This window comes from Chelonoidis abingdonii, chromosome 1 (genome assembly GCF_003597395.2).
Source record: "Chelonoidis abingdonii isolate Lonesome George chromosome 1, CheloAbing_2.0, whole genome shotgun sequence".
In the NCBI taxonomy this organism is placed as follows: Eukaryota; Metazoa; Chordata; order Testudines; family Testudinidae; genus Chelonoidis; species Chelonoidis abingdonii.
Window position 1 is genome coordinate 231915688 of NC_133769.1, and position 15757 is coordinate 231931444.

General features: G+C 42.6%; 1 protein-coding gene across 1 annotated transcript in view; it reads left to right on the forward strand.

Annotated features, from left to right (window-relative positions):
* Positions 1–591: 591 nt before the first annotated feature.
* Positions 592–15757, forward strand: part of ACE2 (angiotensin converting enzyme 2) — a 41659-nt gene continuing 26493 nt past the window's right edge. Inside the window, exons 1-6 of the mRNA XM_032775306.2 lie at positions 592–774; positions 5697–5855; positions 8967–9060; positions 9838–9981; positions 14225–14337; positions 15428–15536. Coding sequence (XP_032631197.1) covers positions 592–774; positions 5697–5855; positions 8967–9060; positions 9838–9981; positions 14225–14337; positions 15428–15536 — 802 coding nt within the window. The remainder of the gene's footprint in view (positions 775–5696; positions 5856–8966; positions 9061–9837; positions 9982–14224; positions 14338–15427; positions 15537–15757) is intronic.

A 15757-nucleotide genomic window follows, 5' to 3' on the forward strand; every position in this document is an offset into this window, starting at 1 on the left:
AGGGGGGATAACGGGGAAGGGACTGGGGCCCAGCCTTCCCAGCCGGGAGATGAGGGGCTGGGCAGGATGGTCCCGCGGGCCGGATGTGGCCCACAGGCTGTAGTTTGCCCACCTCTGCCCTAAGAGGCCAAGCAGCAACATTACATCAGTCCTTCCCAAGAGATAAGATCAGGTAATGTTTCACTCAATTTGCTAACTATTTTTGTAGATTATCATCAATCTGTTAAAGGATTTGGAGATCTTGGACTTCCTCTGACACTGTGAGATTATAGATAATAACCACCTGTATCATTGACAGCATAGTGGGGAAATATTAACTAAAACTAAAAGCCTTTCATAAGAAGACCGTAAAATGCTACTAGTAATTATGTTTCTCCAAAGTTAATCATTAACTTTTGTTTATTTGCCTTTTTAAAGCTATTTTCATTTCTGTCTTTCACTGGATAAAAACAATAAAAGATCCAGCAAATTGAATTCTCCCTTTTTCCCCTAGCACACACCTATATGTAAAGGCTGATGAGACAGCAGCTGATTAGGAAGCTTATTTGAGGGAACCTACCTCAATTAGTGGATCTTGGCTCAGAAGGAAGTATGTTGGTCCATCTATGGCTTCTTTGCTGTCTCACTGCTGTTGCTACATCACAGGATACAACACAAGAGGCCAGCAACTTTTTGTCTCAATTCAATGTACGAGCAGAAGATCTATCTTATGCAAGTTCACTTGCCTCCTGGGACTATAACACCAACATCACAGATGAGAATTCCAGAAAGATGGTGGGTACTCAACACTGTCTAGGAATGTTTGCTATTATATTAGAAATTATATTATAATGACATGATATTTTACTGTGTTGCTGTAGATTGATATATAGGAATTGCTAATGGATAAGGAACTAGGGATGGGTTCAATTTTGGATTTTAGTTCAGTAGTTACTGAAAAAGTTCTGATGGTCATTTGGTGGGTTATGTGAAATGAGTTGGTGACCTAAATCTATTTCACACTGGATGATTGTCTGCCTCAAAACACTGTCGCTGTTCTCATAGATTAGCATCCTTAGCAATCACCAGAGGAATAGGTAGAATTGTACTGTGAGGAAAATTTAATGAAGTCATAGATTTCCAGATTCCCACGGTCTGATGTTTGGACTAGCAGAAGCTAGTATGTAGCCACAGGAAGGACAGTGACAGTTGTGCTTGCCCTACCTCACAATAAGATTCACTGTCTCTCAGTCTCTAACTATCCAGCCTCTAGCTATCCAGTACAATCACCTGCCCCTCTAGACAGATAGCATATGCTGTGTCAGCATTCAACCATAATCTGATTGGTCACTGAGGATTCAGTGCTGCAGCCATATTAGAAAGCATCTATTATCCTTGGAATCTTGAAAATCAATGGAAAATATTGTGGTGACTTTTGTACCTATATTTTAAAGCAAACTCGTTTCTAAATAAACATTTCAGCATGTGACGATGCAGTGTAATCTCAACAGACCTAATTTTGAAGAAAGGTTTAACCCAGACTCACCACATCCAGTGGAGTCTTACTAGTTAATGAAAACATGGCTTAAGTGTAACATTTCTTAATCAAAATATAGTCTCTGATTGCAGGATGAAATCCTCCTGGCTAATCATAGTTCTGTGACATTCTGAAACACATATAATTGAAAACTCCATTTAGCAGCTTTAAGCAATAGGATAATAAGGTGGCTCAGTGTGATCCCAGTAATGAACACAAGTATGATGGTGCTCAGGGATGGTGCCTCTGTTTGTCCCTTGTGCATGCATTATTGTGATACCAGCAGTGACACTGATATGGCACCTGTCTGCTAAAGGGGCAGAGTTAATGAAAGGTGCCCCCAGTGGCTTCCTCAAACCCACTTTTTTCATAGAATGGGGTCACCCCTCCATAATCACACAACCATTTTGCCCACTCCTCAACCAGTTCTCCAAATGGGTGGGGACATCCCATGAACTCAACCAACCCGTCTTGTGGAGAGGTACCGGCTGGCAACCCAACTTCCCCCAGCTGGCTCTTCTCATTGGATAGAAAATGCCCCCTCTCCGCCTAACCCCCAACCTCCTTAGTCATCCCCACTGGGATCAAATAATGTAAAAAATACATTTGTATACTAATAAATTTGACTCTGGTTGGGTATCAAACATCACGACTGAAGTGTTAGAAAGAAAATGATGTCCATTTTTGCTCATTCCCAAAGAATAAAGAAAAAAAAGACATTGCCAACATATTCATACATAGCTCTGAATGTATGCATGCTGGGTGGTAATTCTTATCTTCTGATGCGTCATTAGCAAGAAGCTGTGATAACCACAGATGCAATGTCCCTTAAATGTCCTGGAACATATGGAAGGGAGATTAGAAGTATCCTAAGATTCCAAACCAAACCTGCATGCCAGGGTCTCATTGTGCTTATTGTCCATAACAAACGGTGGAAATGAAAGCTGGATCTTCTAGTGACTGCTGAAATCCAAATAATGTTAAGTGCTAAGGGTTGCACTGCATCTGTGAGCCAGCTTGTCTTGCAGAGTGTAGACACACAGAGTAGGTTCAAGCAATTGCATGCTGTGGGTTCATATTCTGCATGTACACAGTTTAGAATCCTAAACTGCATTTGAGAGAGTGTGGTTTTCCATGTCCAATCAGTAAGCACTAATTATTGTAACTTTGGGAAGATTAAATATTTGTGTAATCACATGAATTACTAGCAGTGACAAGGCAGTTACGATTTATTACTTCTATTGTGGCAGCACCCAAAGGACTCAGTCAGAATCATGATTCTTGAGCTATGGACTGTTCAAATGTTCATATCTGAGTTCTTTTGAAAGAACTCAAATGTGAAGTTGTGGAACTATTAACTAAGGTTTCAAGTATCAGAGGGGTAGCCGTGTTAGTCTGGATCTGTAAAAGCAGCAGAGAATCCTGTGGCACCTTATAGACTAACAGACGTTTTGGAGCATGAGCTTTCGTGGGTGAATACCCTGACTATGCATTGACGAGGGGTTATTTCACCCCGAAAGCTCATGCTCCAAACGTCTGATAGTTCTATAGGTGCCACAGATTCTCTTCTTGCTTTACTAAGCGTTTGTAACCTGTCCTTAAATTGCTTTGCTACCATGCTGGAAGTTACTATTAACGCAATTAATTAAAGGGCTTAGAGGTGATCCGGCTATTAACAGACCGGTAAGTCTAATGTTTCGTTAACCGGGCAAATTAGTTCCGAAAACAATAGTTAGAATTAAAATTGGTCAGACACACAGAAACATAAACTGTTGAGCAATGTCAACATGGTTCTTGCTAAGGAAATCGGGTTTACTAATTATTAGGGTCTTTGAGGCAAACATTCGTGACAAGGGGGATCCAGGGACATAGGATGTTGTACTTATTTCCAGAAGCCTTTGACAAGGTACCTCACAAAGGCTCTTATGTTAGATAAGTGTCATGGGATAAGGGAAGTCCCTTCCTGGATTGAGAACTGGGTTAAAGACAGGAAAAGTTTTAGAATAATGTAAATTCTCGAATGAGAGGGTACTAGTGGTGGTTCCCCAAGGGCCTAGGACCAATCCTATTCAATTTCTTCATAAATGTTTCTGGAGAAAGGGGTAACAAGAAGGTGGCAAAGTTTGCAGATGTACTAAACTACTCAAGATGTTAAGACAAAAGCAACGATGTGAAGACTTCAAAAAAGATCTCACAAAACTAAGTGATTGGCAACAAAAGGCAATGAAAATTAATGTGGATAAATGTAAAGTACGATGCACTTGGAAAATAACCCCCTTACATACAATATAATGGGGCTAATTTAACTTCAAAATGTCAGGAAAAAGGATCTTGCGTCATCGTGGTAGTTCTCTGATATTGTCCATGCAGCTTGTTCAGAGGTGGTCAAAAAAGCAAACAAGATGTTAGAATCATTAAAAGGGGACGAGAATTTAGACTGAGGAGTATATTATGCCCTTATATAAATCCTCATTGGTACGCCCACATCTCAATACTGTGTGCAGATGTGGTCTGCCTACCTCAAAAAGTATTCTAGCAGTAGAAAAGGTTCAGAAAAAGGGCACTAAAATGATTTGAGGGTTTGGAACGGCGTCCATTAACAAGGAAAAGATGTAAAGAGGCTAGGCTCTTCAGCTTGCAAAAAGAGGAGACTTAAGGGGGGATATCACAGAGGGTATGAATAAATCATGAGTGATGTTGAGAAGTGGATAAGGAAAATTTATTTATTCTTTCCCATAATACAAGAACTAGAGAGTCCTAATGGAAATTTAATAGGTAGCAGTGTAAAAACAAACAAAAGGAAGTTCTTCACACAGCGCACAGTCAATTGTGGCAACTCCTTACCTGAGGAGATTGTGAAGGCTGGGACTATAACAATGTTTAAAAGGGAACTGGATAAATTCATGGGGGCTAAGTCCATAAATGGCTATTAGCCAGGAAGGGTAAAAAATGATGTCCCTAGCCTCTGTTCATGAGAGGATGGAGAAGGAAGGCAGGAGAGAGATCACTTGATCATTGCCTGTTCGGTTCACTCTCTCTGGGGCACCTGGCATTGGCCACTGTTGGTAGACAGATACTGGGCTAGATGGACCTTTGGTCTGACCCGATACGGCCATTCTTATGTTCTTATGTTCTTACAGGTAGGCGTACCCTGTACCCCAAAGAGCTTACAATCTAACTCAGGAGTGGGCAAACTATGGCCCGCAGGCCATATCTGCCCATCGGATCTTTTAATCCGGCCCTTGAGCTCCCATCTGGGAGTGGGGTGGGGAGCGATGCTTTCCCTGCTCTGGTGCTCCAGCCGGGGAGCAGGGTCAAGGGCCTACCTTGCTCCACTCCGTGCATGCAGCAGCTCCGCATGGCTCCTGGAAGCAGGGGCAGGAAGGGGGTTCCGGGAACCACAGCCAATGGGAGTTGTGGGGGAGGTGCCTGTGGACGAGGCAACGCAGTGTGGCCCCATCTGCATATGGGAGCCGGAGGTAGGCTGGGCCACTGTTTCCATGAGCCACTTCAGGTAAGGGCTGCATGGATTCTGCACCCCTGAGTCCCCACCCCCTGTGCAGTCCAACCGACTGCCCCAACTCTGATCGCCCTCCAAACTCTTTGATCCCAGCCCGAAGCCCCCTCCTACACCCTAAACCCCTCATCCTCAGCCCCACCCCAGAGTGTGCACCCCCAGCCGGAGCCCTCATCCCCCCAGTGCACCCCAATCCCTTGACCCAGCCAGCCCTCCATACAATTTCCATATCGAGATGTGGCCCTCAGGCCAAAAAGTTTGCCACCCCTGGTCTAAGTTAAGACAGCATGCAACAAATACAGGAGGGAAGGAGGACAAGGGGAGCAGTAATAAGTATGTATGGTTACATAGACCAGCTATGTGAGATGGTTCTGAATCCTTTAAAAACTGGTTGGTTTGTTTTGGGAGAGGCTATTGGCTACTTGGTTACTATTTTTCCAAATACAAATAATTTGAAAAGCTCTACATCTGTGAACAAACTGAATCCAAAATGTTCCCTAGCTGTTTTCATTGTATAGTAGAATTATTTCCAAAGCTAAGGAGAGAACTAGCAAAATCCACAAAACGAATTCTTCATGCAAGGAATGTTTTCTCCCCTAAAACGTCTTATCTCGCTGGATTTCTTATAAATGAGTAATTCAGACTTTAATGAATCTGTTTTAGAATGAAGCTGGAGCCAAATGGTCTGCATTCTATGATGAAGCATCCAACAATGCCAGCAAGTTTGCAACAGATAAAATTATGGATCCTATTGTCAAACTCCAACTTCAACTTCTTCAGGACAAAGGAATATCAGTCTTATCTGGGGAAAAATACAGTGAAGTAAGTTGCTAAATGTATGTAGACTGTCCCAAGGGCTGAAATACATTTCAGAATGTCTCTGGCAGGGCTTACAATATTATTCCTAGTCTTTGTTTATCCCAGCAACATATTAAATACCAACAGTGTTGTCTTGTTGTGAATCATATATCTTTTATTAGCTAATATTACATATGCACACATTTAATTTATTGCTAGTTTATATCATGCATTAAATATCTACACGTTTAGAACATTACATAAACTCATTGAATACCCAGATCCTTCAGCATATGTTCCATACAATTAAGCAACATGCATGTGTCTGTATAGCATAGTCAATGGCACTGCTCACATAAGAAAAATTATATACACGCTTATGTGCTTTGTAGGGTCAGGATCTTGGGGAATAAGTAGAAACACAAACAAAAAGGCAGTCAATGAAATTCAAAGGTGGCAAATTTACAACTAAGACAAGGAAATAATTGTTCAGCTGTGTAATTACCACAGAAAGTGGTTGAGGCCAAAAATCTAGCAAGGTTCAAAATGGGACTGGGCATTTATATGGATATCAAGAGTATCCAGAGTTATGACTAATGCCTATACACATATCAGAAGGGATACTGAACCTTGTGTTTCTGGGCTTAAGCCAGTCTCTAACTATTGGAGATTAAGATGAGACCTAATGGGGAGGCAGATTATCCTACATCTGTCTACCACGGAGTTCTTACACCTTCCTCTGAGGCATCCTCTGAGGTCCTTGTCAGAGACAGGATGGAACTTGGGTCTGATTCAGTCTGGCAATTCCTGTGTTCAGAGAAGGGGAGATTGTCTGTGAGCAATTCAAAATGGTTCAGGCATATATTTTGCATAATTGTAGTGTTGCAGTGGCATTGTGGTTGTGAGTGATAAGGCATTTCCATCTTTATCTTCTATTTTTAGGCACCTATAGCTTTCCAGAAGAAAGACTTACTGGGCTGAAATTGTTCATGCTGGTCCTCAGCTCAAAGGCAACTTTCTGTACTGTTTGACAGAACTCCATTTGTGTATTTTTCAATTTTCTGATTGTGACACCTCCTTCCCCTCCCCACACACGCAATCATTTTTCATGCTTACAGAAATTGCTCAAACATATTTTTTTCCCTCTTGGATAGCTCAGAATAGCTCTGGTACAAAATATCAAAGTGAGCAGGTTGTGAATTGGGGTTATGTCTGTACAGCTTATGAATTGTGGTTAATATTATGAAGTTGTATTATGGAAAACTGTGATACCATTTGTGCCTGTATGTATGTGGATCCACTATTGCTGACAGGGCCTGTAGCAGGCAGAAATAATAGAAGGTGCTTACCAAGGGAGAGCTGATAGATGTGCTCAGTGCACAGGGAGCAATGAGGAAAAGAGATTTCAAAAATATGTTGGAGATTTCAAAGGGGAGAAGTCCTCCAGTTTCTGTGACCTTTAGGCAGTGGAGTTTACAATTGTGTCCAGAGCCATCACTGTTACAGAGAATTGGGCATTATGAAACTGCTGGTGGAGGACTGTTAAGGTTGACACTGGTCATACAGTGTTTGCACTCACCCTGTGTAGACCTCAGCAGGTGAACCATGATTTCATGCCATTCGGTAAGGTAGTTTTACTGTGTTGCCGTAGTGGGGCACTTATGTTGGCTGGAGACAAATCTGAGACACATACACATGTTTAGCTGACTCCCCTGATGACGCTTGTGATAAAGTAGAAGCAGTGGAAAGTTACCAGGAGCAGAACAAAGGCAATCAGGTGACTGGGAAAAGTTCAAATAAGAAATCCACGGACGGTTCAAGAGACAGGAAAAGGAAGCATGGGGCATGAAAGAGGAAGGTCACAGAAGCTAGGTAAGGGGCTCCAGGAGAGAGAAACTACCAATCATGTAACAGCCTTCAGGAGACAGAAATCACCCTGCCTGCCTTCCTGGAACCAGATGATCCCCAAGGACTCCCAAGGGAAATGTGTTATAGGAAGGGGTATGCCTTTAGGCTTAACTGTTTTGTGTGATCTGTATTCTTCTCTGCTTTCCATGGTTAAGTATAAAAGAGCATTAAGGTGTTAGACTCTGTGCAAAGTTTGTGTGTGGTGTTGACCGCTTCACAACTGCTGTGTTCCCCTGAAAGATTAAACTGTAACCAGTAGCTTCATACTTCGGGGTGGAGTTGCGAGAGAGGGTGTGCTTGAGTAACTGAGGTATCTTGAGGGTCAGTGCTGATTCTGGAGCACAAGGGCAGGTGGGATGAGGAGCTGGGGTTCTGAGAAGGGGTAACAGACTGAGGGTTGGTGACCAGGCATTGTGACAAACAGGACAAGGGAGGAAACAGTGCTGCAATCTGCTAAGGCTCCAGAAGCTTAACACGCCCTAGGGGATAGAGAGCAGAAGAAGCTGTAGAATCCTCGTGAGTGAGTGTAAGGGGCATTTGCTAGGACATGTGACAGTAGGTATATAGTCCTCAATGAGAGAATATGCTTTACTCGATACTGGAAAAGTTGAGGATAGCTGAGAGAGAAAGAAATAAGTTAACGATAGATAAGTGAAAAGAGAATGCTCTGTAGCACCACTGTTGAGGCTGAGATAGAGCTGAATATTTTGAGATGCATTTGGCCTTCAGCTGAACCAAGACATAAAAATTAACTTCTGTGTAAATCCACCGCAAACAGATTAACACAATCTACCTTATGTACAATTAAAAAATACAACCAACAATCAACCTGTCTGATCTGGAAAAAGGACCTTTTCCCCTCCATTAAAACACATGTACTGTATACTTACCTAGAAACCCTTGGCATGGATGCCATATACATAAAATGTATTGTTCATCTTTATGAGGATGATGATGTATTTGAAGGGTTTTGTGGAATCATTTAATATCCACTCAAAAGATGTTACATTATCTGTCTTGTCCAAGTAGGCTCCAATTTAGCGAAGCATTTAAGCGCATGCTTAAATTCATTTTTACTCAGGTACCGGGCTTAAGCACATGTTAAACTGCCTTGCTGGTAGGGATAGGCTGCTGTACTGAGATTTTAAGGACTAACAGTTACGCAATAGTTATCTTGTATTTATTGTGTTTTCTCTTTTAATGGGCTTTTTTGTATTTAAATTGCAGCTGACAACTATTTTAAGTATAATGAGCACCATCTACAGCACTGAGATTGTGTGTAAACCTGATTATCCATTTAACTGCTTGCCGCTGGAGCCAGGTACAGTATAAACAATGTCTGTCCTGTGCCTTTTACGTTAACAGGTTTCATGAAGAGTGGAATAAAGCAGAGAGGAGGTTTTTAATTGTGAAAGACCAAATTTTAGGTTTAATAGATCTGTGTTCTCCAAATGCTTTTGTTTTATAAAGTTGGTGGCGGTATGGTTTTTATCCCCCAGTACAATTTTGCTGTGACTTTTCACACATCAAAATAATTTAGTGAAATATCATGAGCTGCAGAGTTCATGGTCCTCCATCTGGCTTGCTCAAAATTACATACCCCATTTCAAATGATGTAGGTTTGTGTGGCCAAAACTTGGCTGAGGCTTCTAATGTTGCAGAGTAGTCTATGTTAGCTTTACATCACTTGGGAGTTCTGCCGTACTGGGGGAGTTTTGTCAAATTCTGTCAAAAGAAATAGAAATTCTATTGGCAGACTTCAAGCCAGATTCTGATTCTATTACATTGGTGTAAGTCCAGAAAACTGCATTAACTTCAGTGAAATTAATCTAGAGTCACACTTGTTTGAACTGAATCACAAACTGGCCGCATATCTCAGGGCAGAAAAGCCAGGGCAGAAAAGATTAAATGGAAACAAATAAAACATTTCCTTCAATAAACCAAAACTTTCAGCTACAGCATCACTGGTTTCACCCAAAAAGTGCATTTCATTGTTCCTTGTTTTCCTGTTTGTTTGTTTTTTTGATGTAGAATGACAAGTACTTAAAGAATTCATCTTTTATTTATGGCTCTGGTTCTTTTTTTAAAACGATGACAGGTCTAGATGCTATTATGGCTAACAGCACTGATTACTCTGAGAGACTATGGGCATGGCAAGGCTGGAGAGCTGAAGCTGGCAAGAAGATGAGACCGTTATATGAACGTTATGTTGAGTTGGAAAACGAGGCTGCAAGACTTAATAGTAAGTTACAATTGCAATTATTTTGTCCTTCAGAAGTACAGAGGGCCTGATTCTCCACAGCCTTTCATACCTTGTGCAGTCATTTGTGTCCAAGCAAAGCCAGGATCTTCCACGCACTGGTGGGTAGCCTTGTGCACACACTTTGCACTCACTTTATACATGTGTAATCTGCAAAGGACTGGTCTAAACTTAAAAGTTGATTAACACAGATATGTCCTGTCACAGTGTGAAAAATTCACACCCCTGACCAATGTAGCTATGCCAACCCAACTCCCCAGTATAGACACAGCTGTGTCAATGGAAGAACGCTTTGGTTGACATAGTTCCCGTCATTCAGGGTCGTTCTGCCTACCAGAAAAAACCCTTGTGTCAGTGTAGGCTGTGTTTACACCAGGGAGCCATGCTGGTATAGCTCCAGTGATATACCTATGCTGGTATAGTTTCTGTAGTATACACATACCTTAAGGGTTTTTATTTCAAACAGGTGCACTTTGAGAAATTACGGGAGCTACTTAGTGAAGTCAACTGGACAGAAGAGCCCAGGGCAGGGGTGGGCAAACTTTTTGACTCAAGGGCCACATCGGGGTTGCGAAACTGTTTGGAGGGCCAGGTGGGGAAGGCTGTGCCTCCCCAAACAGCCTGGCCGCTACCACTTTCCCCCTCCTTCAACTTCCCGCCCTCTGACTGCCCCCCTCAGAACCTCCAATCTGGCTCTATCCACACCCCTGCCCCCGACAGCCCGTCCCCAGTCTCCCACGCTTATCCAACCCCTTCATTCCCCATCCCCTGACTGCACCCCCCTGAACCTCCACCCCATCCAACCGCCCCCGCTCCCTGTCCCCTGACTGCCTCTGTCCCCCCTGCCCCTTATCCAACCCCCCTGCTCCCCACCCCCTTACCATGCCTCTCAGGAAAGCCTGGGAGGTGGACGGGCGCAAGCCATCCAGCCCAGCAGGAGCAGCAAGCCAGAGTGCTCCCCGTGTGGTTGCAGGGGAGGGGGGACAGCAGGGGAGGGATTGGGGATGAGCCTCCCTGGCTGGGAGCTCAGGGGCCGGGCAGGATGGTCCCACGGGGTGGATGTGGCCCCCGGGCCATAGTTTGCCCACCTCTGGCTCAGGGACTTAAAAGCGGAGGCAGCTTGGAATTTCTTTAAGTCAGAGGTGAAAAAACTATGTGGAATTTGCATCGCAAGCAAGGAGAAATAACTAGTAACAAAGGGCTGCAGACCTAACGAGATGAATAGCCACCTCAGAAAGGATATTTATGGTAATTAGAGAGCCTACAAAGAACGGAAGATGAGATTGATCAGCAAAGAAAGCTGTCTCAGAGGTCAGAAGGTGTAAGGATGAAGAGAGAACTGCCAAAAAGTCACGCTGAGTTAGATCATGCAAAGGAAATTAAAACAATTACTAAAAAGTTCTTTAACTGTATAAATAAAAGAACAGGAAAAGAAGTGAGTCCATTATGCTTTAAGGATGGGGTAAAGGCTAAGGATAATCTGCGTGTGGCCCAACAACTCACAGCTCAGTTTTCCACAAGGATGTTAAAGTAGAACAACGGTAGGATGGCTAATGGGAATGAGTGTACAAAAATGAAAATCACCACCTTTGAAGTGGTAGCAAAACCCAGAGCTTAATGCTCTCAAATCAGGGAGACTAAATAATGGAGGTAAACGAAAAAGAGATAAAATGCAACGTGGGTTTGCCAAAGGTGGATCATGTCAGACTAGTTTGGTATTTTTGATAAAATAACTAGGAACTGGCTAAAGGGAAGACAACAGGTTGTACTGAAAGAGCTACCAGCCTGAAGGACAGTTACTAGTGAGGTTACTTCAGGATCTGTCTTGGGGCTGGGAGCCTATCTCTTGAGGGGTGACTAAAAAAGCTTCGTTTGTTTAGGCTGGAAAAACAAAGGCTGAGGGCAGGATTGGATTTCTGTCTGAAAATGCATCAGGGCAGTAAACACCTGGGAGGGTTGAAAAGCTGTTTAAGTTAAAGGACTATGTTGGCACAAGAACAAGTATGTATAAACTGGTTGTGAATAAATTTAGGCTGGAAATTAGAAAAAGGTTTCTAACCATCGGAGGAGTGAGGTTCTGGAACAGCCTCCCAGAAGGAGTAGAGGGGGCAAACAACCTAACTAGATTTTAAGATGGATCTTGATAATGTTATGAATGGGATTACATGATGGCATTGCTTGCAGTAGCAGGGACTGGACTCGATGACCCAGGAGGTCCTTTGCAGTCTGACAGTCCATGTTCCTATGTGACTAACTGTACAAGGTGCACGGAAGTGGAGAATCAAGCCAGTGATCAGACCAGATACATTTCACCACTCTTACACCGTAATGACAAAGTCTGTCTTTGCTGGCATTTTATCTCATTCCCATAACACCATATTATCTTTCATCACCTGAAATTAAACACTGCCCATCACTGGGCTGCACTGTATTTCACAGCCTCTCAGTCACAGCTGAGTGGACAACTGTGGATGTGGTTATGTCTTTTTGTATCCATTGAGTTGTATCTTGTTGTGTCAGATGGGAGAACACATGTGGTGGTAGATTTTTATATATTATGTTCCATGAATGATCAGATTTTCTAGGGTTATGTTGACAGAGAAGGCAATAGGTGGAGGAGGCAGGCCAATACTTTGCCTAGGTGAGGTGCAGATGCAGCTATTATCTGAGCATTTGAAGGAATTTTTAATTTAAGGCACAAAAGATTATGCAGTGTAATTCTTTTCAGAGATCTTCTTCCCACCAATCAGAGAGGATCATCCTCTCAAGAAACAGCAGCCTGGATTAGTTGTTTTTATCCTGAGAGCTTCTATGATAGATCATACCATAGCATATAAATAACACCTATCAAAGTGTAGCTACATCATAAGAACATAAGAATGGCCATGCTGGGTCAGACCAAAGGACCATCTAGCCCAGTATCCTGTCTTCCAACAGTGACCAATGCCAACTGTCCCAGAGGAAATGAACAGAACAGGTAATTATCAAGTGATCCATCCCCTGTCACTCATTCCCACATTCTGGAAAACAGAGGCAAGGGACACCATCTCTGTCCATTCTGGCTAATAGCCATTGATAGACCTATCTTCCATGAATTTATCTAGTTCTTTTTTGAACCCTGTTATAGTCTTGTCCTTCACAACATCCTCTGGCAAAGAGTTCCAAAGGTTGTCTGTGTGTTGTGTGAAGAAACACTTCCTTTTGTTTGTTTTAAACCTGCTGCCAATTAATTTCATTTGGTGCCCCCTAGTTCTTGTGTTATGAGAAGGAGTAAATAACATTTCCTTGTTTACTTTCTCCAAACCAGTCACAATTTTAGAGACCTCTATCATATCCCACCTTACTTGTCTCTTTTGCAAGCTGAAAATCCCAGTCTTATTAATTTCTCTTCATATGGAAGCTGTTCCATACCCCTAATCATTTTTGTTGCCCTTTTCTGAAACTTTTCCAATTCCAATCATCTCTCTCCCCAAGCCACCATACCTCTGCCTATCTACTTTCCTGTATTTATACTTCCTCAAAAAAATCTAACCAAAGGCAGTACCAAAGCATGGAAAATGTAAGTCTAAATGGTAAAAGTTTGTCAAAGTTACAAGCAATTGAAGAGGGAAGGTTGTAATGAAAAGTGTCAAGGCAACTTTAATTAGAGGCCTTGCTGTCAGCTCTCCCAATATTAGAGATGGCCCAGACAGTGGGCTTTGAATATAGACCATCCCCTCCCCATCAAATTTCATGAATTTGAATCCCAGGATCTGAGCTTGCCCTTATAGTTGTACTCTTGAGGTAGATTCAAAACTAGAAAGGGCTTTTTTCCGACATCTAGTTTGGAGGCAGCCTGTCCTGCATATGTTTTATGAGAACCATTTGTGAGATTTCATTGTCGCTGAACCTGAACCCAAGTCTTCATTCTCCATTGACCCCTAATCCAATGAAGATCTCCAGCCTAATCTGTCTCTTCATTCTGCCTCTCTGATTAGTATGAATCACAGATAGACCTACAAACAGTTGTTGCAATTTCTGTTTCTGCTGTCCCTGGAGACCAGGACAATCTAAACTGCAGTGAACCAGAGCTTTTCCATGGGGTGGCTTCCTCCTTCCCACCATCTCAGAGGACACATGCCTTCAGTTCCAATACTAGTAACTTCATCTCTTACCTTACAGGGAGAGATTGTTTAAATTTCAGGCTGGACTCTGGTCTCAGGATGAGCATGCCTTTGTTTTACAGAGTATTCTGACTATGGAGACTATTGGAGAGGAAATTATGAAGTAGATGATTCCACAGAATATGCCTACAGCCGTAATCAGCTGATTGAAGATGTGGAAACAACATTTGAGCAGGTAATGATTCAGTGTCAAGTTGTGGGAGTTTTCTTAACCACTGTTCTGTAGTTTCATTTTGTCATTTCTACACTGGTTAGTAATTTGTGAAAGTTTTGTGACTTAAACTGCCATACTATGGAGAAATAGTACAACTCTGCCTAGCCCACTGGCCTTGGGTAATGTAGGCTCCACAAAGCATAATCAGGTGGTTTTGCTCATAACATTTATTGCTCTCACAGTCCTTTCAGTTTCACCTGGAGTTTCACATTCTCGTCAACTTAAAGACTTCAAAGCAAACCTGGGGCAAGTGCAAATGGAACTTGCAGGTTTCATATGAACATGGACTCTTTTCTGGAATTCTCTTTTCCCCATGCTCCAACAGGGCCTGAGTTTGTTACAAAGCCTATATATTTATCTGGTCTTTTAGGGGCAAATTTAGCTTCTTCTGTCACAACCGTAGAAGGTACCCTTTGCAGTGGAACTGGTGCAAAAGGTACAGCAGTGTGCAGGAGGTGGGAGAATGAGGGGTGTGACTACATGTTATGCAGCTTCTTCCATCCTTCTCCTGTGTGCGGGTTATGTGAATCCCCATAGACAGCATTCTGCCATGGAACTGTAGTGACATCCATTGAGTGGCTCCATGGCTTAGGGATGGATATGCCTCCCTCCCTTGCATCTGTGCAATACTGTTAAGGCTTTACTAAAGGAAAGGTGGATTACAGTAGCATTTTGTCTCCAAGCTCTCATATGCAACCTAATGATAGGAATATGGTTGCCAGACTCCTGTTAGCCAGCTATTTCCTTTGGGAACACCCCAGTGCCATAATGAGGTCAGGATGGTCTTTACAAAGGACCCTGTAAAAGTCACCAAATTCATTCTCGAACTTCATGGCCTGATATCAATATTGTGGGACAAGATGACAACTGGATTGCAAATTTCAGAATGTAGTCACATGACATTGTGTGTGTACACCTAGGACATTGGACAGGTGCATGATAATACAATAAGCAATATCCAGTTGGTTGAATCTTAGAGGCTCTGTATTTCCAGATGGTGGCTTAGACAAATTAATGGCTCTGTGATCTAGCTCCATTTTTCTTTCTTCAGATAAAACCTTTATATCGGGAGCTACATGCTTATGTGAGGTACAGGCTGGAGAATGTGTATGGCTCAGACCGCATCAGTTCAACAGGATGTCTTCCTGCTCATTTACTCGGTATGAAAAAGCAACTGTATTATACAAGCTTGATTTCATAGACACTTACTGCTGTGGGAGCAGGACAGCACCATTTAAGACATAAATATTAAGGCATGAAACTGCATGTGAATCCAGATTCTTGATATAATTTTTGGGCCCCATTGCACTAGGTGGTGTACAAACACACACTGAGAGAGACAGTCCCTGCCCTGCAGAGGCTGCAATCTAGACAGACAAGA